Source organism: Myxine glutinosa, chromosome 7 (assembly GCF_964187855.1).
Source record: "Myxine glutinosa chromosome 7, kmMyxGlut1.1, whole genome shotgun sequence".
In the NCBI taxonomy this organism is placed as follows: Eukaryota; Metazoa; Chordata; class Myxini; order Myxiniformes; family Myxinidae; genus Myxine; species Myxine glutinosa.
In genome coordinates this window covers 38636529-38664139 of record NC_136267.1, presented here as the reverse complement: position 1 = coordinate 38664139, position 27611 = coordinate 38636529, and the positions used below count along the sequence as shown (strand labels likewise).

Below are 27611 nucleotides of genomic sequence, written 5' to 3'. Positions count from 1 at the left end.
TCAATTTTGGGGTCAAGAAGTCAAAGGTCAGAGGTCATGTCAGCTAAAAATGTGATAACTTGAGAACAGTTGAATAGATTTAAAGCAAACTTGGTACAAGTATTATAATGATGTAATAATGTGGGCGGAGTCATATCGGTCGACGTCATGACGTCAAAGAGTGTCGTTGTGGTTTATTGGTATTTATCCTGGTGTAGTATTTCACTTTCTTTATTGAAACCAGCAGATCCTATTGGTCCAATTTCCTATGGCATTTGTCCAATTGATTTTCTTTGGGATTTGTCCAATTGATTTTCTTTGGGATTTTCGATCTGGGGTCCCAGCTTACTCGGAAGTCGGAATCGGAAGCCATTCGAGTACCTGCGTCAAACACGTCACATCCCTCCTTACTGGCTTGCACAAATCAACAACTCGAACAGGTACCCCAACAACAACCACCGTCAATCTCGCCCTTTGGGATGAAGATCCGAGCTGCGATCAAGCGATGCTCTCGCAGTTGTTCGTGCTCTCCCCAAGGGGAGATCTGCTGCTCTTCCGTGATTACAGAGGGGACGCGGACCCCGCCATCACCGGAACCTTTTACGAGGCCGTGTCGGCCCTCGGACCCGGCGTGCCTCCTGTGGCAGTGAGTGTGTCCGGCCGGCGCTTCGTGCATGTCCGCCGTGCCGGCCTGTGGCTGTGCGCGGCCGCCCTCAAGGCCGCCGACCCAGCGCTGCCCTTGATCTCGCTGCTCTTGAGTCTCGGAGAGCTGCTCAACAAGGAGCTGGGAACGCTGAGTGAGGAATCGTTGCGGATGAACGTTCCGCTTGTGTACGAATTGTTCGATGAGGTATTTGTTGTTGTGTTTGTTGTTACCTCCACCACCAAAGGTCTGTCTGTTCGTTTGTGAACAAAATATCTCAAAAAGGTTGTGGACGGATTCGGACGATATTTGGCAGAGATGTAGCGTATGTGACAAGGACGAAATGATTCGATTTTGGTGAAGATCCGGATTCGGATCCGGCTACTATAATTTTTTAAGTGATTCTTCACCATTGGGAGATCGGGCCAAAAACGATATATAGCAGGATATCTCAAAAAGTTGTGGACGGATTTGGACGAAACTTCGTGGACCGGTTGTGTATCTGACAAGGACAAATAGATTCGATTTTGGTGAAGATCTGAGTATGGATTCGCATATGACAATTATTTAATTTTTAAGTGATTCTTCACCGTTCAGCGATAGGGCCAAAACCAACATATAGCAGGATATCTCAAAAAGTTATGGACGGATTTGGACGAAACTTGGTGGACATGTTGGATGTGTGACAAGGACGATTTGATGTGATTTTGGTGAAGATCCGGATCCGACTAGTACAATTTTTAAAGTATAAAACACAAGGGTATTGCAAGGACTTCCAGGAAAGAAGTTGGTATTTCAAAAAAGTGGATCTGGGGTGAAATTAACGGGGGTAGAATATATCAAGGTTTTGGATGGGGGAAGATAAGAGATAGTGGTGAACAGCTGTTTAAAAGACCTGGAGGGCAGAGTGGGATTGAAGAGAGTGAGGGAGTTTGTTCCAGATGTGGGAGTAAAGAGGAATGAAGGAGTGGGGGTGAGCAGAGTCTTAATTTTGGCAATTTCACCAGAAGAGGGTTACTGGTAGATCTTGTGCGACCTGTAGGAATATTTTGGGGACAGAGCACAGATAGAGCTGGGGGAGCAAGGCCGGAGAGGAGTCGGTATAAGACAGAAACACCACCAACCTGCCTGCAGTAAGTGAAAGGCCCTCGGAGTTAGCTTCATCGCAGGAGATTCCAATGATACTGAAAGCTTTGGTTTCAACAGCGTGAAGACGAGCTCGGTGTGAGGCAGGAGCACCAGCCCAGAGGGGAGAACAGTATTTCATTGAGCTGCAGATGAAAGCCTTGTATGTGGTGAGAAGCTCAGGTGTGCCAAGGAAGGACCTCGCACGACAGAGGATGCCCAGTCGGCGACTGGCTTTGAAGGCCAGCTTGGAAAAGTGGTTTTCACAGGAAAGATCATGGCAGATAGTGAGACCCAAAAGCTTGAGCGACAGAACTTCCTGGAGAGGATTGTTCAGAAAGTAGATGGGAGCGTTGTCCAGTCGGTCTTTTCGGAGAGATATAGTAAGAGTGTGAGATTTGTCAGGATTGAAAGACATGGTCCACTTGTTTGCCCAGTCTGTGATTTTGTCCAGGTCTGCAGAGAGTGAGGAGGCTGCAGACTGCCGATCTGAGGGATGAGGAATGGAGCGGCAGAGAGTGGAGTCATCAGCAAAGAGATAGAGAGGATTTTCAAGAGAGTCAGAGAGATCATTGATGAAGACCAGAAAATGCACATGGCCCAGAACACTGCCTTGAGGAACTCCAGCTTGAACAGGAAGGGGAGATGAGAGAAACCCATTCAGGGCCACACGTTGACTATGACCAGAGAGGAAGTCCGCAAACCATGCATCGAGATTTCCATGGATCCCATAGGAGGAGAGTTTGGTGAGCAGAGCGGGGTGCCAGACCGTATCGAAGGCACGTGATATGTCAAGGGAGACGGCTCTAATTTCCTGTTTGACATTGATGACCTCCATCCATTGTTGAGACAGCAGAAGCAGCATGTCCAGAGTAGAGTGACCTGGTCTGAATCCAAATTGATGATCAGAGATCAAGCCATTGGAGAAGAGGAAAGATTTGATATCCGAAGCAATGATGGATTCCATGACTTTGTGGATAATTGGGAGAAGGCTGATTGGTCTGTCGTTGCAAGGATCTGTTTTTGCACCTTTTTGTGTAAAGCGGTGATGTTGGCAGATTTCCAAGCTGATGGAAGATGACCTTGAGCAAAAGAGAGGGCAAAGAGAACAGAGAGAGGGTGAGATAGAGCGGCAGAGCAGGATTTTAGGACCCGTGGGCTGATGCCGTCTGGTCCAGTTGCAGAATCGTCGTCGAGGATTGACAGAAACTTCTCCACCTTGTCAGGAGAGAATGACACAGAGTCCAGGAGCAGCTGGTATGACTGGATACGGTGGGTACAGAGAGGGACGGGTTTGGGACACAAGATTTAGAGGCAAACACAGAGTTGAGGCATTCAGCTTTTTCACGTGTGGAGTCAGCTGTGTAGCCGTTTGAGGTAAGGGAGGGGATGGAAGGGGACAAACACCAGAAACAGATTTTACCAGACGCCACCAAGATTTGGAGGAGGGAGACAGGTTTGAGAGTTCAGTCTTCAGAGTGGAGAGATGTTGTTTCCTGGCTCTCCTGATGGTAGAACTTATTACCTGAGGTAACTTATTACTTATTACCGTCGAACCTGAGGGTACTTCCTCTATTTTACTTATTTTTCTCTTTTGCTCTCTATCTCTCCCAAATCACATTTCATTTGGATCAAACGTAACAACGGGTTGACATCTAACGCTGGTGGAGGCAGCCTTTGACGCATTTGCGACAAATTATATTTCCTCATTACCTGCGCCACGTGAGGTACTTGGAGGTTATATTTTCACTCCTGTCTGTCTGTCTCTGATCAGGATATCTCAAAACGTTATGGACGAAGTCAGATGAAACTTAGTGGACAGGTTGAGTGTGTGACAAGGATAAATTGATTCAATTTTGGTGAAGATCTGGATACGAGAATTTTTTTTTCTTTAAGTGGTGGTGTTTCATGCGCAGCCTGTGGCTGCTGGTTGCATCATTCTTCTGGGGGTGCAATTGCTGCTGATGCAATGCATCATAATAACCAGTCACCTGGTACTCATTTTGCTGACCCTGGAAGGATGACAGGCTGAGTCAACCTACCTGGTGTTTATTCAAGGCATGACATGGGCTCCTCAAACTCAGGACCCTAAGATCTCAAGCCAGCCTCCTGAACCGTAAACCAACACCAGGCTTGTCTTCTAAAAATGATTTTTCAGCATTGAGAGATGGGGCCAAAAACGATATTATATAGCAGGTTATTTCAAAAGGTTGTGGACAGAATATGACAAATCTTGGTGCATGGGTTGGATAGGTGAGAAGAACAAGCCGATTCGATTTGGGTTACGGTCTGGATGCAGATCCGGCCTATCAGTGGGATCCAAAATGTAAAGTGTTCAGCTTGATGGAAGTGCGCTCACTACTGAGTGCCGTTCTACATGTAGTTTGAACTGGATTTGAAATGTTTGGTTGTTAATAGACGATTCCAATGGTGGTGCTGAAAGTTTCTGCGTCAGTGACTTTTATTACCTCTGGCACTGAAGGTGGATGGAGGTTATGTTTTCACCCCTGACTGTGTGCTGTTTGTTATAACAAAAATTGAAAACTTTCGTCATATGTCTGTCTGTCTCGCTTGTTGTGATGAAAATTGAAAATGTTTGTTTGTGCGTGAGTGCGATAACTCGCAAACGCTTTCAACTATCGTTGTCAAACTTTACCAGAGTATTCTGAAGGGAAAACGTGAGGCTATCAATGTTTTTTTGACTATATGGGTCAAAGGTCAAGGTTCTCATTTTTCCGGGCGATATCTCAGCCATCCTTTGAGCTAAGAAGCTGAACTTTGGGCACAATAGTGAACAAGTGCTTTGGCAAAACTTCTTTTTTTTTTTGATTAATCAATTAATTGATTAATTACTTGATTATTATCGATTTATTATGTACTTATTTATTTTCTTTCTCATCTGGGCAATATCACAGGCAAATTACTTGATTATTATCGATTTATTTTGTACTTATTTATTTTCTTTCTCATCTGGGCAATATCACAGGCAAATTACTTGATTATTATCGATTTATTATGTACTTATTTATTTTCTTTCTCATCTGGGCAATATCACAGGCAAATTACTTAATTATTATTGATTTATTATGCACTTATTTATTTTCTTTCTCATCTGGGCAATATCACAGGCAAATTACTTAATTATTATCGATTTATTATGTACTTATTTATTTTCTTTCTCATCTGGGCAATATCACAGGCAAATTACTTAATTATTATCGATTTATTATGTACTTATTTATTTTCTTTCTCATCTGGGCAATATCACAGACAAATTACTTAATTATTATCGATTTATTATGTACTTATTTATTTTCTTTCTCATCTGGGCAATATCACAGACAAATTACTTAATTATTATCGATTTATTATGTACTTATTTATTTTCTTTCTCATCTGGGCAATATCACAGGCAAATTACTTAATTATTATCGATTTATTATGTACTTATTTATTTTCTTTCTCATCTGGGCAATATCACAGGCAAATTACTTAATTATTATCGATTTATTATGTACTTATGTATTTTCTTTCTCATCTGGGCAATATCACAGGCAAATTACTTAATTATTATCGATTTATTATGTACTTATTTATTTTCTTTCTCATCTGGGTTTATTTGCGGTTTATAAACCGCAAACCAAAATCCCAGTGGCATCAAATCACAGGCACCTTTTGAGCTAGGAAGCTGATATTTGGACACGACAATGACCAAGTGATTTGGCTGTAATGGCTATTTTTGATTTGTTCATTTATTGATTAATCCATGAATCGATTCATTACTAATTATCCACTACAGTCCCTCTATCCAAGCTGCCAATGCACTGTGCCTCTCCACACGTGGCCCGGTGATGTGCCCGTTTGTGGTGTGAACTTTGCATGGTTTTGGCGGGACCACTCGGTGTTGATGAGGCGAAGGGGCCCGACGATGAAGCCAGATAGTGGAAGTGCAGCGAGCAGGATGCTGCAAGGCGAAGGTATGCAAGGGAAGAATGTAGAAGGTGCGAGAAGAAATGAAAGTGCAAGAATGGTGAGAAAAAAAGTGAAAGTGAAAGTAAAAGCACAAAAGGGAAAGTGAAAGCAAAAAGCGTAAGTGAAAGTGAAAGTAAAATATGAAGCCGGATGGACAAGAGTGTGGACTGCTTTAGACTGAAGCAGATTAGACAGCCCACTCAATACCCTCTCCTCTCTTTCAGACTGCTGTAGACTGCCAGCCTTGACTGCTTGTGTGCTCCCTTCTCCTTCCACGCTCCCCCTCCCCACCCTTCTCATTGGTGGAATCTCGCTCAGAGGGACCCTCTCCTCTGTCCGTGATTGGTGCATTCCCATCCCAGTCCCAGTGGCAACTCGAGATTGTGTCTTCGTGGATCGGGACATGGAGTGCTTCTGGGAATTTGTTTTGGCGGGCTGTCACCCTTAATTATTTTGGATGTGCCATCTGGTGCGGACCTCTTGACACGAAGCTGATTCAAGGCAGTTTGAGGAGATTTGGTAGGATGTTGGGGGGAAGGGCGAGGCTGGCTACACTGAATACACGGAGTAAATGGCTGAGAAGCACATTTCATGCGCTATGTACTATGTAGTGTAGGAAATGGATGTAGACCAGCATGTAGAAGCAGAAAATAACATGTGACGGACACCTATCGATGCACTCGCAAAGAATATCTGCTTACATGAACATCAGACACTTAACGAAATGAAATACGATGAAACAACTTTTGTTCACACTACGAGAGTATCTCTCTATTTACCTCTATAGGAGCCAAAACCGCAACAAGATACGTATATATAATAGATTCCTAATCTTCAGCGTACATTCCATTGTCTAACCACACAAACACTACCTCACATATACAGTCGTGGCCAAAAATATTGGCACCCTTGCACTTTTTTCAAATAATGCACCATTTCTTCCAGAAAATTGTTGAAATTAAAAAATCTTTTGGTATCCACATATATATTTCTTTGGTTTGTCGTGGAACTAAAAAAAAAAAGCTGAAAAAACGACTAAATCTTAGCTTATTCCACACATAAGTCCAAAAATGGCCCGGACAATATTATTGGCACCACTTAGAAGTTGTTAGAAATTATTAAATTTCAAGCAGGTGATTCTCCTTTACTTTGGGATGGAACTCACGTGTGGTGAGTTGCAGGTTCCTGCTACATAAAAATCACTCATTCAACCAGTTTGAATAGAGAAAAGGAGTCATTCTGCTGTTTTGTGTCACTGTGTGTACCACAATGAGCATGGATAAAAGAAAGAAAACCAGAGAATTTTCTGAGGAGGTCAGACACAAGATTGTAGCCAAGCATGGACAACCTCAAGGCTACAAGTCCATCTCCAGAAACCTTGATGTTCCTGTGTCCACTGTATGCAATGTTATCAGGAAGTTTAAGGCCCATGGCACTGTCGCCAACCTCCCTGGACGTGGCCGCAAGAGAAAATCTGATCGAAGATTGCAGCGAAGGATTGTTCGAATGGTGGAGAAAGCACCTCGATCAACTGCCAAACAGATTCAAGCTGTCCTTCAGACACAAGGTACGACAGTTTCAACTCGCACCTTCTGTCGCCAACTCAATGAAAGGGGGTTATATGGTAGGAGAGAGAGAGAGAGAAAGAGAGAGACAGAGATACAGACACAAGAAAGCCCGACTGGAGTTTGCCAAAACACACCTGAACAAGCCAAAATCCTTCTGGGAGAATGTCCTGTGGACAGATGAAACCAAATTAGAGCCTTTTTGTAAAGCACATTATCTCTATGTTTACAAAAAACAAAATGAAGCCATCAAAGAAAAGAGCACCTTCCCTACAGTCAAACATGGAGGAGGTTCAGTGATGTTTTGGGGTTGCTGTGCTGCCTCTGGCACTGGGTGCATGGCATCATGAAATCATGAGATTACCAAGGAATTTTGGAGCACAATGTTCAACCTAGTGTCAGAAAGCTGGATCTCCGTCGAAGGTCATGGGTCTTGCAGCAGGACAATGACCCCACACACACTTCAAAAAGCACCCAGGAATGGTTCAAGACAAAACGCTGGACTGTTCTGAAGTGGACAATACTGAGTCAAGATCTAAATCCCATTGAACACCTGTGGGGAGATCTGAAAACAGCAGTTGGGAGAAGGAACTCTTCAAATCTGGGAGAACTGGAGCAGTTTACACAAGAAGAGGGCCAAACTGCCAGTAGAGAGGTGTAGGAAGCTCAATCATGGCTATAGGAAGCACGTGACTGCAGTTATTTTGTCCAAAGGCTCTGCGACCAAATATTCTGGGGTGTCAATAATAATTATTTTTTTAATTCCAACTTCTTTCCTGGAAGTCCTTGCAGTGTTCATATGTTTTATACCTCTCCCACCTCCCCCCAAGCCCTCCGCCTCCCACATTTCTCCCGATGTCCCTGCTCTCAAATGTTGTGTTTGTGTCCTTCCCCCTCTCTCCCCATCTTGTTTACCGCTCCCCTTATTTTTTGTGTTTTATGTGTCGGTTTGACTTTTTGTGTGATTAATGTTAGCTCTTTCACGAGCCTCGATCTTGTATACAAATGTTTTTTTTTTTTTGTCAATGGCATTTCTTTTTATTTTCTGATTTTAAAGGATATATTAAGTTCTGAATCAAAAACAAATGTTCTGTAATATTAACAGTGAAATAAAGAATTGTGGAGACCAAATACTTTCATCAATTTCAACTTATTTTTAGAGAAAATTGTGAGTTATTTTTGAAAAAATGCAAGGGTGCCAATATTTTTGGCCACGACTGTATGTGTGCACCTTACCTTCCACATTACACATACATTACACAGCAAGTCCAATTTTGCTTCGCACTGAGTCGAGCTGTTAGGCATTGTAATGGATTTTACATGTGCTGTACTGTGCCCCTTAGCAACCAGTAAAATGTTTTAAAATGTATTTATTTGAAAGTTTTGTCAACATGTAATGAACAATGTACAGTATTTTTTTTCCTTTAAAACAGACAAAAAAACGACAGTCTTTTTGGCCACTCATGGTATGTCAATTGAAGCATCCAATGTGATGCAGCTGTGTGACAATGTTAATGTCCAATAGACAAATATCACTGCTCCACATTCCCATTAGTACTGCTGCATGACACATGCATCGTTTGGTCTGGGCAGTGATGGAATCACAAGTCAAAAATGTGAGAAAAATGTTGTGGAAATTTAATAAATTGTCGAAGAATATCTCTCATGCTTTACCATATGTCATGCTCCGTTCTTGAGATTGTAATTTCTGTTCAGGTACTGGATTATGGCTACGTACAGACAAGTAATGCGGAGGTGTTACGGAACTTCATACTGAGCACGCCGCTTCGTGCACGCTCACCTGCTGGTCTTTTTGACCTGAGTAGCGTGAGCTTGTTCGGTGCGGAGACTCCACCTGGGAAGGCGGCAAGAGCTGGTTGGCTGGCAGACAAGGTGGGCGATGGTGAACGTGCAGTCTATCTCGATGTGGACGAAGAGTTGACGGTTGTCATCGCAGTGACAGGTGCTGTTGTGCGCTCTGAAGTGCAAGGGTTGCTCCGACTCAGGTGAGGTTCACTAATATATAGGACAATAACAGGATTTAATTGGGATTCTTCAAATGCGAAACATGACGTCACAAATGAATCGGGGAATCGATATCAGTTATAGGTGTCTGAAGAGGACACAAGACTAAATGCTATATGGTTTCATTTCACATGATGGTTTCACAGGCAGGGTGATTCATCAATGTGTTTGCCATCCCATGGATGGAGGTTAAACTTGACGTCCCATCTACAAACATTCATTGGTGGACGTTAAAAAGCCCACGGTGTCCTTTGCAAAGAGGAGGCAGTGGTACCATGGCCAAATTACGAACTCCTGCCCTAAATACTTATTCGAGCGTCAGGTCTGGCCAACCGGTTCGTGAAAGACTTGGGCAAGATTCCTCAGGCTATGCCCACAAGAACGTGGGAATAATTCTGGCAATTAAAGAAGAAGAGAAGAAGACTATATCACTGATGAGCTACAAAGTGAAGAACCTGCCAATAGCTCTTACTTAATCACAGTACACCTCTGAAAGCATGTGGCCACCTTTCAATGAAATCTCATGGTAGTTTCCACACATTAAGATGAACACACTTTGGAAATTGAACATTCTTCAGATATTGTACTCATCTGTGGGAAGTCTCTGCCTTTTAATACTAGCACAAGCTCATCGATTGCAGATTTAAAATTGGTTCACGAGTTATCAAGTGACCACTATACTCGTCATGTGTGTGCGTCTGTCTGTGTGTCTGTGTGTGTGTCTGTCTATCCGCAGCATAACTAACCCGATATCATCCGATCTTGATGAAACTTGGGTGGGAGGTTGATATCATGATCTAGTTGTGTCCTGCCTAGAGTGGGCATATTGCGCCCATTGTGGGCGGAGCCACGCCCGAAAAAGAAGTCTTTTTAGGGGGTAATCGAGTTCAAGCTACATATTCTCCGAGGGGTTTGGTGGAACCTGACAGGGGTTTCGGTATTTGGTTAGGCGAATGTCATGTGTCTAGCCCCACGGAGCTCGATCTTTCCTTTTTTTATTTATATTTATTATTATTATTTTTATTTTTTTTCCCCCATTTCATTTTTCACCGAATTTTCGGTATTGTGTAACTAACTAACCTCATAACTGATTATACATTCTTTTCTATCTAATTTCAAGGTCAGCAACCTTCGTTTTGACATTTCCGGGCCTGGCCTGTCCGGGCCTGTTTCTGTTATAGTCCTTTGTCATGTCAGATGATATCCTTTGTCAGATGATATCCTTTGTCATTGAATTGAGCCTGGTGTTGGCTTAGCGGTTAGGGTGCCGGCTTGGGATCCTAGGATCCTGGGTTCGAATCCCGGTCGATCGCTGAATTAACACCAGGGAGGTTGACTCAGCCTGTCATCCTTCCGAGGTCGGCAAATTGAGTACCAGCTTGCTGGGATGAATGATCCCGGTGTGTACCCCGGCTTAGAATAGGTACACCGTATCCCTGCGCATCGTAAGAGCGTGACCAAGGGTTGGCGTCAGGAAGGGCATCCGGCCATAAAAACATTGCCTCAAACAGGGAACCATGATTGTCATGGGGCCCGCAAGGATAACCCCCGCTCTAGCGGGGAAAATGGCCTTAAAACGATCATTCATTCATTTTTTCTTTGTCATTGAATACCGCTCGCTCGTGAACCATCGTCATCTCCTGACTTGTCTTTATTAAAATCGTTCGAACATTCAGACTTTCTTCTTCTTAATTTTCATTGTCCTCCTCCTGGTGTTGGCTTAGCAGTTAGGGTGCAGCTTGGGATCCTAGGATCCTGGGTTCGAATCCCGGTCGTTTGCTGAATTAATGCCAGGGGGGTTGACTCAGCCTGTCATCCTTCCAAGGTCGGCAAATTGAGTACCAGCTCACTGGTAATTCCCTGTGTGTCGCAAAAGACGACTAACATGATTGGCGGCAGGAAGGGCATCCGGCCATAAAACATTGCTTCAAAAAGGGGACCATGGTGCCTGAAAAAGGCCAACCCCTGCTCTGCGGGGGGAAATGGCCTCTAAAGGTGGTTCTTCCTCCACTTTCTTTTCTAAAGCACTGTAAGGCTTTACGTCAAATTACTAGATTAGCTGGGTATAGACATAGCAGGATGGCCAACTTGAATCCGTCATTGCATAATTTTGAGTGGTGTTTACAATAATCATTCGTCATGACAATGGCAGCTTGATGTTGGAAGATATAACTGGTCTTGCTGGCAGCACAAGGTTATGATGTTTCAGCCAATGACAAGCCTACGTTTAAATCGGCCAATGATGGTGGATATTATTAGACAGTGCCAACATTGTTTTTGTGATATTGGTTGGTCTGCCATTTATACCACACGTCGACAGTTGATCTGGTAAGGCCTTTGCAATTCGGCCGTATTTTGTGAGATGCTTTCCTGGCTGCTCTCTATCGTCGAGCACTGCAAGTGAAAGGAAATAGACGAAGAGCTCACAAAAGTAATACATTTCAAATGCCTCGATGAAAATGATAATAAAACAAGAACATGTCTGCTACATCCTCATATGGGTGCTGTTTAGTTGGAATTGATAAAGTGCTGGAAATATGGGTGGGGGGGGGGGGGGGGGGGGGGGGATTCTCACTGCTAAAGTTTTCCATTTGTTTTGGAGAGCAGGCCGCACCCGATGTTAGATATTGAAAACCTCCTTGGTATGAAATTTGAAGAACCCTGTTGATCATTCCAGGCCATAGTCCATCAGAGAACTGCATTAAGTATGCCGTCTATTGTACTCACAGCCTGTACATGCCATTCAACTGAGTTTATTAGTATTACCTTTGTTAGAACATGTCATCCTAGCAGCAATGGAAGGGTACTTTCTGAAACAATGTGAATACCTGTTGTAAGTATTTTTTTTTTTTTTTTTTACATGATACCTGTTTTGTATGGAATGTTAATAATTTATCTAAACGTGTATTTACAGGACACAAGTTTCCTTTTGCCCAGAAATGCGCATCGCCCTAAATGAAGATCTTACAATTATCGGTGATCAGCGGGAAGCATACGGCGGACCCCGCATTTCAAATGTAACGTTTCATCCAGCTGTAGACCTTCGAGACTTTGGAACCCAACGGGTTCTCCGAGTGACACCTGTGCATGGCCAGACCACCCTCCTGAAATATCAACTTCTTGATGAGCTTCCGACGCCTCTGCCATTTCGCTTGATTTCTTCCGTGGAAGAAAATCCCCAGAGTAATCGACTGGTAGTTTGTTTGAAACTGCGCTGTGACCTGCCACCAAGGTGTCATGCAGTGAAAGTACGCGCCCAGCTGACCGTTCCGTCGGCCATTGTCGGCGTAACCCAGGAATTGGGCAGCGCAGACCAATCTGCAAATTTCTCTGCCCCTGAGAGACAACTTGTGTGGTCAGTCCCACGGCTGTTAAGTGGAGCTCAGCTTCAAGCATCATTTGGTTTGACGGCCAAGCCACCTGCTATGCCCTCACCCCTTGAGCTCGGCCCCCTGTCGCTGACATTTGAGGTGCCTGGCCGCACTTGGTCAGGTCTCGCTTTGCGGTATGTGCGCTTCTTAACCCCCCATGGCACAGCGGCTACCTCTGCCTCACCACCTCACCGCTGGGTGCGTTACACGACGCATTCCCTCTCATACATATTCCATATCTGATGGAAAGTCATGTTGTGTACATAGCTTGCCCTGCTGAGGAATTGGTTGAATCCCCATATTCCCAGAATAGTGCCTGACTACATTACACCTTGGTATAAATACTGGTTGCTCTATTCAAAATAAAAGTACGAACAACATTCACACCTGTGCAGCAGGAAAGGCTCAGGTCTGATGTTTCAACCAATCACTGAGTTAGTTGTCTTCAACTTGGACTGTGCAGGCATTTGCACCAGGTATTCACTACCCTCCAAGGGTAGGTGGTGGGAGACAGTCGTGGGATTTTTCAATTTATCATTCATTCCCAATTATTTATTTAATAAATATTCAAGTTTTTTCAATGGGAATCAATGAATTCAGTGGGAATTTTCAATTTCAGTGGGAATTTATCATTGCCCAATGCATTCAATTTTTGAATATTGTAAGCTGGGCACAGTCCCGTTTAAAGACGAGCCCAGGTGATTGGAACATTCGACCTTTGCGGAAACTCGGTGAGCCTTGTCCGGAGGACAGGTGTTGCCTGATGGTGGTACTACTACTCGATGGTGGTACAGGTGTGCTAGATCTCCCAACAAGTGGTATTTTGTGAAACTTGTTGCTGTCCATTACCTATGTAGTTACGATATGTCATTCATATGTTGTGATTGACAAATCGAGATACCGGAAAGTAACCCTTAAATTATATGAAATGAAGCAGCAGCGATGTGAAAGTAAATGATATGAAATGGCTTTGGAATTTTGTGTAAATTTGTAACCCATCTCCCGATAATATTGCTGGACAGTTTCAGGTCTGTTTCGCACATGTATACTGTACACACATTAAAAAACAATTGCCCTTGGAGTCATGGGCCAAACAGCTTTTTTAAATGTCTTTTTTTTCAATTTTTAAAATTAAATAATTATATTTCTAAACATTTAAATTTTTTTTAAATATTAGCCACTGCTTTCTTTCATATGCAGCACATGACTGCGGTTTTGCCTGACTGTGCTGCTGATGCAGTGCCCCGCGTAGGTTAAGGTAGGAATTTATAGTTTGGTCATGGTGCCGGCGATACATCATCTACTCTTCACGAAGAACACCGTGGGATCTTCAACGTCCACCAGCAATGCTGCGAGACTGGACGTCAGTATATCGTCCATCCAAGGGGGGGACGGCACACGCATTGATGCCAAGCCATGCCTGTGAAACACCAAGATGACGGTTTATAGCTGGATCGGGATTTGAACCCAGATTAGATGGTTTATAGGTGAGTTTGAACCCAGATTAGATGGTTTATAGGTGAGTTTGAACCCAGATTAGATGGTTTATAGGTGAGTTTGAACCCAGATTAGATGGTTTATAGGTGAGTTTGAACCCAGATTAGATGGCTAGCCAAAGTCAACCACTGTCTTTCAGTATCACATTATTATATAATAATATAGTTTCCGTATAACTTCACGAAGAATTTAAATAACGCACACCTGGCACTGTCATTTACCACTTGTAGGTACAATTAGTATATTTGCAAACTCACGTCCATCCTAACTTGTTTGTGTCTCTGTGTGTTGCTGAGATTTGATTGATTTTAAAACAAAATAATGATTTCTCAAGCACAAGCTTTCAAATTTGATTCATTATAATATTATATTGATCTTTTTTCGAGTTTATTGCAGGGAAAAGTCGATTCACTTGCTTCAGGAATCCATTGATCCCATCTGATCCATACGGAGTACTGATTAATTGAAGAAAAAGTGGATGTAATGGCAAAGTTTCAGCATGAGGGATGTTTTGTGTTTGAATGTACTTGAATGAAGACTATGACGACTAGAACGGCCCTCGGTAGAGCACATGTCAGGCTGAACAGTTTACGTTTTGTATCCACTGACAGGTCGGTTCTGGATTCGGACCTAAACCAAAACCTAAACCCCCCCAAAAAAGTGGTAGGGTGGGTTACCTGCAAGTGGTAGGGTGGGTTACCTGCAAGTCGTAGGGTGGGTTACCTGCAAGTCGTAGGGTGGGTTATTTGCAAGAGGTAAAGTAAGTTACCTGCGAATAAGAGGCTGGGCTTAATGGGCATGACGTTCGATGGCGATGCACCACCTGCCTGAAGACCTCGAAGGAAGAGGGAGATTGACCAGCTTCAGGTATCGGTTCAGACACACACCGAGTGGGGTGGGGTTGGAGGTGAGAGCAGGCGTTCAATGAGTCTGGATTTTGGGAGTTTTAGCCAGGAGTGGCTCTGTGTCTCAATGGTGGGTAGTTCGTGTGCAGCCACCTGGCTGCTGGTTGCATCATTTATCTGTGGGCGCGTCTGCTGCTGCTGATGCAATGCCTCTACATAACCAGTTATACGGAGCTCATTTTGCCGATCTCGGAAGGATGACAGGCTGAGTCAACCCCACCTGGCGTTAATTAGCAACGGAATTCGAACTCAGGACCTTCGGATCCCAAACCCGCCGCCCTAACCATTAGGCCAACACCAGGTATATCTCGATGGTGAAGAATCACTTTCCCAACCCAAAATCGAATCAATTCTTCCTTGTCACATTCCCAACCTGTCCACCAAAGTTTCGTCCGATTCCGTCCATAACTTTTTGAGATTATCGTGATTCACAATCAAACAAACAAGGGTGAAAACACCTCGGTCCACCTTTGGTGGTGACGATGCACTTGACTTCCTGAGCTGCTGTTCCTAGAAGTTGAACTATCAATTCACCAATTACGATGACGTCACACGCTCTGCGCTTTGAAATTAATTCTTCACAAATAACGAGTTAAACAACAATCGTGTGTTTTGTTCATCTAGTCATTAGTTTTGCGATCATCGAAATTAATTACACTTTTGCAACGGACGATATGCATGTCCTTTTTCTTTATGCAACGTTTTAATCAGAGTAACGTTTACAGAAGAATTAGGTGACGAACCTTTAGGGAATTAGGGTGAAGGTATTTTTTAAAAATCCATCAACAAATAAAATATCGTGGTTTTGTAACCGGAAACGGAAATTGTAGTGGGGGGGAGGAGCGAACGAGGGAGGCGTGGCCTAATACAGCCGCGCCACGTGCCTGCTGATGCTGCCGCCTGCCGTAAAGCGTGTAGTTGGCGGGCAGTGCTGCTGTACATCTGGGCGTAAAGTGCCGGGTGGTCAGTTCAGTTTCCTTTCCTCACATGTTCGGTGATATCGAAACCGATTTTGCAACCTATGAAGCCAACCTGGTAAGGAGCGCTATTTTATTTTTTGGGTTTTTTAAATGTTATTATTTATTTATTTAAATCGACTTGTTATTTAAGTATTATGGTTTCTTTACCTTTAGGATGTGTCCAGAGTCGAATGCCAAGCCCAATCTCCGCCCCACTTTCCCGTTCCTTCCCCCCCCTGTCCGAACGACGCACTAGCTTAGGCCCAGGCGTTATTTTTTGGCCAGGTAATCCAAAGGCAAAGGATTCCGATTTACCTCACACAGATTCAGAAGTGTTCCTTACCTGGGATTCAGTGCATTACCGTCCTGGGTATTCCCATGTATCGTCAGATATACCAAACCGAAGGTGTCCCTCCACCCCTCCCATTAGCTTTTGTTGTACAGTACACGATGTTCTCGCATATGTTGAGTAACAACGTCGCGAACGTTATTACTACACCCATGGTCGTTGGTGCTTGACAAGACCGGGCTTTAGAAACATGGGCCTGGGCGACGTTACAATTGGTGGTGTTACATCACACACAACTACGTTCAACTGTACTCCTGTGATGATAACCCTTGGCTCCTTTAAGCAAGTTGTCGTTATCCTTCTCCCTCCCCCCACCCCTCTTTTCTTTTCTAGGGGTGAAATTTGAGGCGGGAGGTTTTTTTTTGCGGTGTCCTCGGGGACCTCTTTGGGTGGTATCGTTCTGGGAGGGGAAGGACCCGGGGGTTTTCCAGCTACCCGGCCATGGACGCCAGGGCTGAGGTGCGAGTACCGGCCTCCCCCATAGTCCTTCCTTCCGTGGAAAGCCTTCCCAGCGTGCCGAGCTGTCGTGCCGATGGTCTCGTGTGCGAAAAGACCGCGGCCGAGGTACCGCCACTCGGGGCCGTATATTCCACGTGCGAGGGGCGAGGCAAGGGCAAGCCTGCGGCGACGAACTCGGACATGGACATGAGTCCCGACGATACCTGGACAAGCCGAGAGGTATTGCGAGTTCGTGATCTGACGTTTTTCTGTTTTATTTATTTATTTTGATATTTAATAGAAAGGTATCGAACTCTGTGGGAGTGGGTGGCAACGGTTGGTCACAAAATGCAAAGCAATGGATAAACCAGAAAAGAGTATGTGGTAGGGTGTTTCCTGCAAGTGGTATGGTGAGTTACCTGCAAGTGGTAGGATGAGTTACCTGCAAGTGGTAGGGTGAGTTACCTGCAAGTGGTAGGGTGAGTTACCTGCAAGTGGTAGGGTGAGTTACCTGCAAGTGGTAAGGTGAGTTACCTGCAAGTGGTAGGGTGAGTTACCTGCAAGTGGTAGGGTGAGTTACCTGCAAGTGGTAGGGTGAGTTACCTGCAAGTGGTAGGGTGAGTTACCTGCAAGTGGTAGGGTGAGTTACCTGCAAGTGGTAGGGTGAGTTACCTGCAAGTGGTAGGGTGAGTTACCTGCAAGTGGTAGGGTGAGTTACCTGCAAGTGGTAGGGTGAGTTACCTACAAGTGGTAGGGTGGGTTACCTGCAAGTGGTAGGGTGAGTTACCTGCAAGTGGTAGAGTGAGTTACCTGCAAGTGGTAGGGCGAGTTACCTGCAAGTGGTAGGGCGGGTTACCTGCAAGTGGTAGGGTTGGTTACCTGCAAGTGGTAGGGTGGGTTACCTGCAAGTGGTAGGGTGGGTTACCTGCAAGTGGTAGGGTGGGTTACCTGCAAGTGGTAGGGTGGGTTACCTGCAAGTGGTAGGGTGGGGTACCTGCAAGTGGTAGGGTGGGTTACCTGCAAGTGGTAGGGTGGGTTACCTGCAAGTGGTAGGGTGGGTTACCTGCAAGTGGTAGGGTGGGTTACCTGCAAGTGGTAGGGTGGGTTATTTGCAAGAGGTAAAGTAAGTTACCTGCGAATAAGAGGCTGGGCTTAATGGGCATGACGTCCGATGGCGATGCACCACCTGCCTGAAGACCTCGAAGGAAGAGGGAGATTGACCAGCTTCAGGTATCGGTTCAGACACACACAGAGTGGGGTGGGGTTGGAGGTGAGAGCAGGTGTTCAATGAGTCTGGATTTTGGGAGTTTTAGCCAGGAGTGGGTTTAATCACTTTAAAGGAAGATATTCCAGCATTGGGTTGTATTTGATCCCACCATGTCTGTGTGGTGCTGGCTCGGACATGTTGGCTGCCATTGGAGTTGAGACCCGTGCAGTACCTTTTAATGTGTTACGCCTTGTGAGGTCGAATAAATTAGGGTACGTAAGAACATTCATTTTGAATCCCATTACTCATTCCTTTTGACGTTCAAATGTGTTTATTATTCCAATTGATGGTATTTTGGCACATGACGAGATAGGAATTGGTGGTGCTTTGTATGTAGCCATGGATGCTGGCTGCATCGCTTTCTGGGAGTGTGGTGCCCCCTATTACCAGTCATCTGGTACTCATTTTGCCGACCTTGAAAGGATGACGGGCTGAGTCAGCCCACCTGGTGTTATTTCAACGGGAAGATGGGGGGCTCAAACTCAGGAACCTAAGATGTTTAGCCCACACCAAGCTTGGATAGAAAGTGTTGAAATTGTTCACATAGTGTGTGTGCGTGCGTGCGTCCAGGTATCTAAAATCGATCTCTCTCTCTCTCTCTCTCTCTCTCCCTCTATCCTCTATCCTCTATCCTCTATCCTCTATCCTCTATCCTCTATCCTCTATCCTCTATCCTCTATCCTCTTCAAATGTTGAGCGTCAAGCAAGGAAGCACCACACGCCATTTTTAAAGTCGTTGCTATAATGACTGACTTGGCTGGGGTTTGAAATGCCAACCTCCTTGACTCAGAGTGGTGACAAATTCCGTCACCGAGTATTAATTTTATTTTGAACCTCTGAAGTTTATTATTAAATGTTTATTTTGGGTCGCAGTGCTAATTACGTTTTTATGCCTCTGCCCCCGAAGGTAGCCGGACGCATTATGTTTTTGGGATGTCCATCCGTCCGTACGGGCTAAACCTCGTTTTTCTCACCAACCACATGTCCAATTGAGACGAAACCGTCAGGGTAGGAGGGACACCCGTGCAGAATGTTTTTATGATAATTGTGATGTCATAGGTCACGTGGTATGGCAGCCATCTTGAGTTAAACGCAAATAAAATAAAAAAATTCTCGGAAACCGCTGAATGGAAAAATGTGAAACGTGGCACATTGTCGAGTACTCCCAATGGGGAACAAAAGTATGAAAATTATGAAGTCATAGGTGAAGTGGTATACCAGCCAAAAATGTTTTAATCGAATTCTTATCCTAAAAATCTGAAATTGCATGCACATGATCTATGACCCATTTGCAGGGAATGACTTTGGCCGCGATTCCGCGATATTCTCGCATAAAGTTGGAAAATATCGCATACAATTTTGGCCAGAGCGGTAAAAAATCGCATGGAGCGTGTCAGTTGTCGCGGTATAGTTTTCAGGCGAAACAGTTTCAAATCGTGTACTTACTTCTGCTTTTGTCAGGTCTGGAAGTTGTCAAAGATGAAGCTATTCTAAACTGTAAACAGACCGTAGCCATTTTAATTTCGCTTTCACGCTTTACGGTAGCCGTGACAATGTTTTGCGGCATTAAGCGACGGCTTTTCGGCAACCACGTGTTCGCTGTCTGCAGTAGTTTCTGGATTACGCTTTTTCCGAAAATGCCGCCGAAAAAGAGATCTCCGCAACCACAGCCTGATGGGCAAAGTATAAAACGATTCTTTATAGGTACCAGCAGTAGTTCTACCACTGAGGACAACCAGGATGATCCAGCTAGTGACCGTGTGCAGGGCGAAAGTGGGACAGTGGCCATGGCCGCCACAGTGCAGACAGCTACTTCCGGCAAAACTTTAATAACGTTTCAAGACAGCTGGGTCCTTAAATTCACTATCACTATCTATCACTATCTATCACTATCACCACTATCACCAGGGACATTGTGATTGACATGATTTTTCAGCAACTGATGATTTACTGTCTAAGGTTAAGAACATTGTTTCTTGTCTTATGATAGCAATCTATCTTCAGGGAGGTGGTCATTGTCATGTGATCAAACAACATGACTTTTGATGTTTTCAATCAGTATTATTAAATGTGATCAAATGTGCTATTTCATGGCAACTTATGTGTTAAACTTATCTGTGGCATGGTTAATCATTTTCGCAATAAAAGCCACAGGGAGTGAGATAGTCTGTTTGAATACTGAAAGAATCACACAAGTCTTTGTTTTCTTGACCATATTTATTTTTAATTAATACCCCGAGAATAATGAGATTTGACGAGCATGAGTAAAAGTTTATCTCAAAACAATTTTGTATAATCCCATCGTGTTTGGAAAAAATCTCATTGTTTTGTACACAGGGAGATTTTCTCCCATTGCTAAAATCCTCCAGGATAATTCCTGCATTTGTATTTAATTATTAACTTTATGACATCATCGGTCACATGGTTTGGCAGCCATATTGGGTTTAACCTAAAACTTTAAAAAAAGATCTTATCCCAAACCACCAAATCAATTGGCTCAAAACTTTACGTGTCATTGACTAGGCATGGCGATTAAAAGATGATCTTGGAAACATCGTTGGTCACATGGTGTGGCAGCCATATTGGATTGAAGGAAAATATTAAATAATTATATCTCTGAAACTGCTTACCCTATGGATGCGAAATTTTACAAATATCTAACAGCACTGTTGCATATAGTTTGAAAATTATGTCGTAGGTCATGTGGTTTGGCAGCCATGAATGAATGATTGTTTTAAGGCCATTTTTCCCCGTTAGAGCGGGGGTTAGCATTGCGGCCCCATGACAATCGTGGTTGCTTGTTTGAGGCAATGATTTTATGGCCGGATGCCCTTCCTGACGCCAACCCTTATTCACCTCTTATGATGCGCAGGCTTATGATCTTCGTTTGTGGTTTCGGATAACCCCTGCCTGTGTTCCCGATTAGGTAAGGCTCAGGCTTTCCCCGTGCGCGCCAAAGACAATCCCGCCAAGGTTCCGAGTACACCTCGGAGTTTAAGCTCGTTTCGGTCATTCGTCCTCTTGGGGTCTTAACCCCCGGAACACGACAGTATTGACAACTGGAGCTCAGTTCCTGAAAGAGCAGTCAATGCAAAAACGGTCAACCGTTACAAGTCAGCATTGGAGGTGCATTGGGCAAAAATCATCCAATGAAGTACCAACCCTACCAGAGATATTCATGCATCAGCGCAGTAGCGACGGGCAAATAAGCATCGCTTCCGGCCTCTACATCCAAGTAAATCCGAGTAAGATGTGATTGCATGTTGTATTTGTATGTTTAAAATGTATCTCATTTGGTATCGTGCTCTTCTTCCGGTTGAATGTTGAGCTGTGCCTACGTGTGAAGCTTTTCAAATGCAGCGCAGGAAGTGTTTGCCGGAAATGGGAAACAGACAAATACATGGACAGACACCACGGTTTGCATTATATAATTATAGATAATCACTGAATAGTCCTGGTTTGCGATGAAGTCCAATGATTAAATATTGATTAACGACTACATTATAATGTTCCCTGCTGTCTCCGTTCCCTTCTGGGGTCTTGTGGGCTTCATTACGACTTTCTATTTTGCTGTCGACTGTTTTGAACTTTCCCCACTTGATTTGTGGGGTATGACCAAGTAGTGTGGGAAAGGGATAAAGGAGGAGTGTGGGACACCACAATCATTGGATTCCACAGACATCCTCAAATAAACTCAATATAATGGATTATTAATTATATTAGGTATTGCCTATTCCTTGCTTGTAATCCTTTATACTACATCAGGTAAAAACGAAAATTAAAGAAAAATATACAAAACTATGGAGGTCCATTTATTTACTTAAAACGTCACATATAAATTTATTGTCGTATATTTAGATTTTGTGTAGTTTCTTCGAAAAGTGTTTGTGAAAGCAAAATTGGCCGACATATCATTTTAAGTTCTTATAATTTTGTCATTTTTTGTCAGCGTACTTAGCTATGGCAGAGTACTTCGTGGTAATGCCTTTTACAGATCGTAAAATATTGTTCCATATTTGTTTCCCAAATGCCTTCACCGAGTGTCTGTGGCTTAGGCCCTTGGCATACAATAAATATTGTCGCGCGGACCCTTTTGGTTAATACCAGGGCTCACGGATGGACCAGAACGGATTTAATTAAGGCGACGACCAACACCGATTTTGCTATGAAACGCGGGGAGGAAGAAGTGAAGAGGAAGACGCGGGAGCGCGAAGCTGTGGAAGGTGAACGAACTCAACCGGACACAAGATTTGTGCAGAATGGAAAATGATACAAGGGTTTATTGTAATAAAAGGTAGGGACAGGAAAACGCGATACTAAATCAAAGTCCTAAATTGGGATCCCACACACCAGACTTCAAATACGCCACACAGGAATATGAATAACCAAAAGAAAAACGTTCGTTATGTAATGTAAATGTAATGTAGTGTGCAGTCTTATCTGTACGTAGTCTTGCAGTGTAACACGGCCCCGCTCGGCCCTGCTCGCGTGCCACTAGGCCCCGCTCCAAGCCTCTCGCTGCTCACGAGGTCCGTGCACCAAGCACCACGCGTCCAACGCAGGCCAGCGAGCTCCACACGAGGTCGATCTCCAACACGAACACGAACTCAGAACCAAGAAGAACGGAAAAAAGGGGATAGGGCGCAAGTGCGACTGCACGCTATGAGCCAAGTCCAAGTGCCGAGCACCGCTCCAAGCCAAGCCCCGCTCCAAGCCAAGCCCAAGTTCGCTCTCTCTCCGAACCAAGCGCGTCCTTTTTATAACCATGCCGTGGTGACGTCAGCCTCGGCGCGCTACCCAATCAGCGCCTTCCACCAGACCTTCCAGCTTCACGCCTCTCGTGCTCGTTGGCTGGAGGTCCGCGCCTACCGCACTGCCCATCACTCGTTCGCTGTAGCGTGATCATAGCGCGGCGCACTTGATGTGGCTAGGCCTGCCGGAGGTGTAGGGGGCGGCGGCCATCATCGGCGGTGTCCCGAACTGGTTTCCTTGCCTGTTTCTTCCGAAGTCACTGTCAGGGAAGGGAATTATTTAATGTTGCGCTAGGGACCTAACTAAGTGTCTACAGGTGTGCATTGCCATGAGGGACACAGGTTTGATGACCAGGTTGGACACACAGGGGCGTTATTCTTAATCCCTAACTACTTAACACACGAACATCCTGGTATGTTCACAAGTATGCATCTTAACCGACAAATCGGACTAACAGAACTTATTACAGGTAGATTCCCTATCGCGACAGTCGAATACCTACCGATACAGATCTACCTGACTCTAGATATTACTTTACCCCCAGACATAACAATATTGTTGCGCTTTTGAGAGTGTACATATAACATCATTAAAGGTTGAAGGTTTGCCCCCTAGTTAGTCCACAAGCAACACGTAGGCCCATTTAGGATATTAGTTATGTCATAGTCTATGTGAGTATAAGGCCATTTCCCTAGTAACATCTGCGTTGTGTAAAAGAAATAAGTTTAGGTCCTTCATTTTGCCTCCACCCTCAAATTGCACTTCTATGGGCGGAATCAATCCCACGCCCCATTTTGGCTATTGCACCTCGCATTAGGATGCTCACTAGTCAAATGACACGAGGTAGGCCTGAGAGAGGGAGGAGCGCGGCATCGAGGTTGAAGCGGGGGAGACAGCCACGGTAAGGGCCACCAGCCAATCAGGGCTTGGGTGACATGGCGTGGTAAGGGCGTGCCTATAAAAGCCAACGCACAAAGCCCTTGAACAGGACTTCTGCGGGAGAGGCGCTTTGTGAGGAGGACTTCTGCGGGAGAGGCGCTTTGTGAGGAGGGCTTATGCGGGAGGACTTACGCAACAGCGCTGGTATCAAGAGGACTGGTTGAAGCGGAGGGCTGAGAAGAACTGGAAGGAATTGCGCCTTGCATATGAACTTGTATTGGGAGCGCATACGCATTTGTATTGGGAGCGCATACGAATTCGTATTGGGAGCGCATATAGCGCCGGTCCAGTTATTACGTACGCGACCGTGGCCGCAAGTAACCGCCAAGCCCAGCTTACCGTTCGCCCCGTAATTGTCCGATCCGCGCCAACGACCCGCGGGGAGCTTCTGCCGTTCTGACCATCTTCTTCGCGGTGCGAGTCGGGGGCCGGAGAACGAGCTGTTGGACATCATCCCTGACCATCAACCTGACAATCTGCAATCCCCGTGTGAGTGTGTCTGAGTGTGAAACAGGCCCGTTGTCCTGGGATAAGTATAAGACTGTATAAGGCTGCACTGTGTGTTCTTCTTCTCATTGTACATCGTGTAATAAACTAACTGTTATTCCTTGTTTCTTCCTGATTTGACCGTATCAGTGATTTCCGCCATTGGGTAAGCGTGGCACGATTAGGAACCGCTCAGATCGGGTTTAGCCATTGATAACGGCTCGGGTCACGGTTCGCTACCGCTTGGCATTTCCACCTGTAACCGTGATTCGGGCGGGGCTTATTTCCTTGCTTCCTAGCAAGTTGGTACTTAGGTAATAGGAATTCGGCCTAAAACCCTATTTAACGCCGTCCGGAAGGAACGTCATAGCCCCGGATCCCATCGGCTAGTCAAAGACAAGGGAACTAATCCCCCCTTGGTAAGGGGAGAAGGCCGACCAGGAGATCCGCAACAATATCTTTAGGATTTTTGGGGACACCGTTACATCAAAAGAAATAACAAATAAAACTACTTTGCTTCTAGGTAGTGTAGTCTTCTAGGTCAAAGACACAACATTTTTTTTTTTTTTTGCAGTTAAAAAGTACTTCCGGCTTAAGATGCAGTCTGCAGTGGATGAAGCCTGTGAACGACACTACCCCATGGTACCCACTGCAAACAAGCAGTGATAGCTGCTACATTACGGCCCACAGGTCTAGCAGCCCACTTTTATTTTTAGCCAGCCCGTCACTTGGGAATCGATCTATGAATGCATTTGTGGCTCACACTGGCCTTCTCTCATTTGAGAGAGCTTCTTTACGGCGTACCCCATAGGGCAAAGCCATCTAGAACAGTGTTTGTATGTATATGTATGTATGTATGTCCCCTCAAACATACACCAATCAGAGCTGAGGATCTGGTCACATGACATGGGTGATGTGATGTCATTATTGCGATACGACGGATGACTCCACACATGACTCCACACACGATACGATATGACTCCACACACGATACGACGGATGACCATTTTGATTCCTATGCTGTTCAGGCCGGACATATCGTTGAACCTGCCATGCATCACAATCTGCATGCGCTACCTTTGTTTTTCACTTGGTGTGAAACACATGAAGTAAAACGCATGAAAATAACGATATTTTATAACTCTATTGTTATCGTGGCTGTGGTTGTTGTTTGTGGGTTACTTCTGTGTAGTTTTATATATTTTTCTATTGCTTCGCAAAATATCACTGCTGTATATATAGTTTTGTATGCTGTTCCGTGTCCTAAAGAGTTTCTACTGTCACAGAATAATAAAGGCTTCCGTTCAAACTGCTGTATGAATAAACCATTCATAGTGCCTCTTCCTTCTCGCAAACTTCAAACTCGCAAAGAGGCTTTTAGAACTGGCAAATTCGTGATTAAACAAATTTTTTTACGGCGTAGATGTTTGGTTCCTGTGTTTATAGCGTTTGTCTCCGTATGTATGTATGTCCCTCACATATTTATCCTACATATTCGGTGAGTTTTATAGCCGACAATTATGCTGCTGAAAGGTAGACTGATGCGTTATGCCATTTGGCTTTGCCAGTAATGATTCTTTCAACACCCTTTAGGGGAAGGGGGGGGGGGGGGGCGGGGTGGTTTGAGCCCCTGTCATGTGGGTTAATTCAGCCCGTCATCCTTTTGAGGTCGGAAAAATGAGTACCAACTCACTGGGTCCTCTCTCAAGGAGGTTGGTGGCAGGATTTGCTGCTGCGGTCACTTTGATAGTGTTGACAAACTGACCAACATATAGAATAAACCAGTGTCTCAAGGCAATCTCCATTTCCAGGGTGACAGACAGCTTTGAGACTTGGAGTACTTCAAATTTTTTAAATACTTACATTATTTGCTAACTGGTATCTACATTCAGGTCATATTATCCTCTTCAACTAAAGTATCAAAAAGCCCGGCTACGCTGCTGTTAGACTTTCGTTCTTTTTTATTTCTTTGTGAAGACAGTAAGGGAGGTATTAAAAGAGAGGCTGAGTAGGGTCGAGGATGATGTGGTTGAGCTTGAAAGTGGTTGGATGTCAATGAAAGCTAGTCTGTTGGGAGCCGTTGGTGAGGTATGTGGATGGACAAAAGGACCACCGAGGCACTCGGAAACATGGTGGTGGGATGATGAAGTTGGAAAGAGGATTGACGAGAAGAGGAAGAAGTTCAAGGAGTGGCAGAAGGCGAAGGGTACGGGAGCAGAAACAGCAGAGCATGAAAGTTATAAGGCAGCCAGGAAGGCTGCAAAGAAAGAGGTAGCAAAGGCGCAGGAGGCATGTAGGAAAATGTTCGGAGAACGCTTGGATTCGGAAGAGGGTCAGAAAGCAGTATTCAGGATTGCAAAGCAGATAGCGAAAGAGGTGTGATGTGATGGGGGTGAGCTGCTTGAAGGATGAAGTGGGACAAATCGTTGTCGACCCAGATGGAATTAAAGGAAGATGGAAAAGATATATGGAAATGCTGTTGAATACAGAGAATGAATGGGATGGCAACATGGAAAGGGTGGAAATGCGAATGGTTCGACGGATGTGCGGAGTATCGTTGAGAGAGAGGAAGACAAATTATGAATTGCAAAAGATGATGGGAATAGAGCCTGTGATTGATGCTGTGAAGAGGAACAGGTTGAGATGGTTTGGTCATGTGTTGAGGAAGGATGAAAGTGACTGGTTGAGAAGAGTGATGGAAATGAATGTAGAAGGAAGTAGAAGACGGGGAAGACCGAGAAAGACTTGGCTAAAGATGGTGGAAGAAGAAATGCGGGCAAGGGGGTTAACAAGGAGAGATGCAGAAAATAGGGCAAAATGGAGAATATTGTCATGGGGACCGCAAGGCTAACCCCCGCTCTAGCAGGGAAAATGGCCTTTTAAAATGCATGTTGTTGTTGTTGTGTGAAGCTTACAAGGTCGTCTGTCAGGCTTCTCGTCCCCCTCACCTTATCCTCACAAAAAATTGTTTGTTGTATTTGGGAATTTTCTTTGCCATTTTGTGATCTTGGCATCTTTTGAACCACCTTTGTGCCAACGATGATGGAATAGTATATATATATACTAGTGGGGTCACCCGTGGGAATCCCACGGGCATGGACGTGTGTGACATTTCGACATATTGAGTTAGATGCTGCACATTCAATTTTACAAAATGGTTACTGGCAATTCATCAGATCCAGAAATTGTGTAATGAACACAATTTATTTATTTCACATAATATGTGACTCCTCACTCCTCTCCACCTGACACTCTCCTCTCTCCACCCTCACGCCTCTCCAATCCCACCCCTCCTCACACTCCTCTCCAATACCTCCTCACTCTCCTCTCCAATCGGCC

The 27611-nt window shown here is 44.6% G+C and overlaps 2 protein-coding genes across 11 annotated transcripts in view; both read left to right on the top strand.

Annotated features, from left to right (window-relative positions):
• The first annotated feature begins 75 nt into the window (after nucleotides 1-75).
• AP4M1 (adaptor related protein complex 4 subunit mu 1) lies at nucleotides 76-13776 on the top strand. 2 transcript variants are annotated; one of them, XM_068122109.2, is made up of 3 exons: nucleotides 76-829; nucleotides 9001-9290; nucleotides 12224-13776. In XM_068122109.2, the coding sequence occupies exons 1-3, from the start codon at nucleotides 248-250 to the stop codon at nucleotides 12921-12923; spliced, it is 1572 nt and encodes a 523-aa protein (XP_067978210.2). In that variant the 5' UTR covers nucleotides 76-247; the 3' UTR covers nucleotides 12924-13776. The 2 variants fall into 2 exon arrangements, with proteins under 2 accessions (XP_067978210.2, XP_067978211.1); XM_068122110.2 differs by having other exon boundaries at nucleotides 342-625.
• A 2132-nt stretch (nucleotides 13777-15908) lies between these two features.
• LOC137431138 (protein ARK2N) overlaps nucleotides 15909-27611 on the top strand; it is a 49306-nt gene continuing 37603 nt past the window's right edge. For 4 of the 9 annotated variants that reach the window (XR_013624059.1, XR_013624058.1, XM_078781499.1 and 1 more), the window contains exons 1-2: nucleotides 15958-16117; nucleotides 16724-17068. Coding sequence is in view for 7 of the 9 variants with exons in the window: in XM_078781499.1 (XP_078637625.1) it covers nucleotides 16832-17068 (237 nt within the window). In the remaining 2 variants the exon portion in view is untranslated. Of the gene's footprint in view, nucleotides 16118-16279; nucleotides 16606-16723; nucleotides 17069-27611 lie in introns of those variants that run through there. The other 5 variants (XM_078781495.1, XM_078781500.1, XM_078781496.1 and 2 more) reach the window with 5 other exon arrangements.

What these genes read in the sequence shown, in the direction of transcription:
- AP4M1 (XM_068122109.2), top strand. Translation starts at nt 248, where the DNA reads ATGGCATTTGTCCAATTGATTTTCTTTGGGATTTGTCCAATTGATTTT. An exon ending in TGTACGAATTGTTCGATGAG is followed by an intron (nt 830 to 9,000) that starts GTATTTGTTGTT and finishes ATTTCTGTTCAG; the next exon opens with GTACTGGATTATGGCTACGT. An exon ending in CAAGGGTTGCTCCGACTCAG is followed by an intron (nt 9,291 to 12,223) that starts GTGAGGTTCACT and finishes GTGTATTTACAG; the next exon opens with GACACAAGTTTCCTTTTGCC.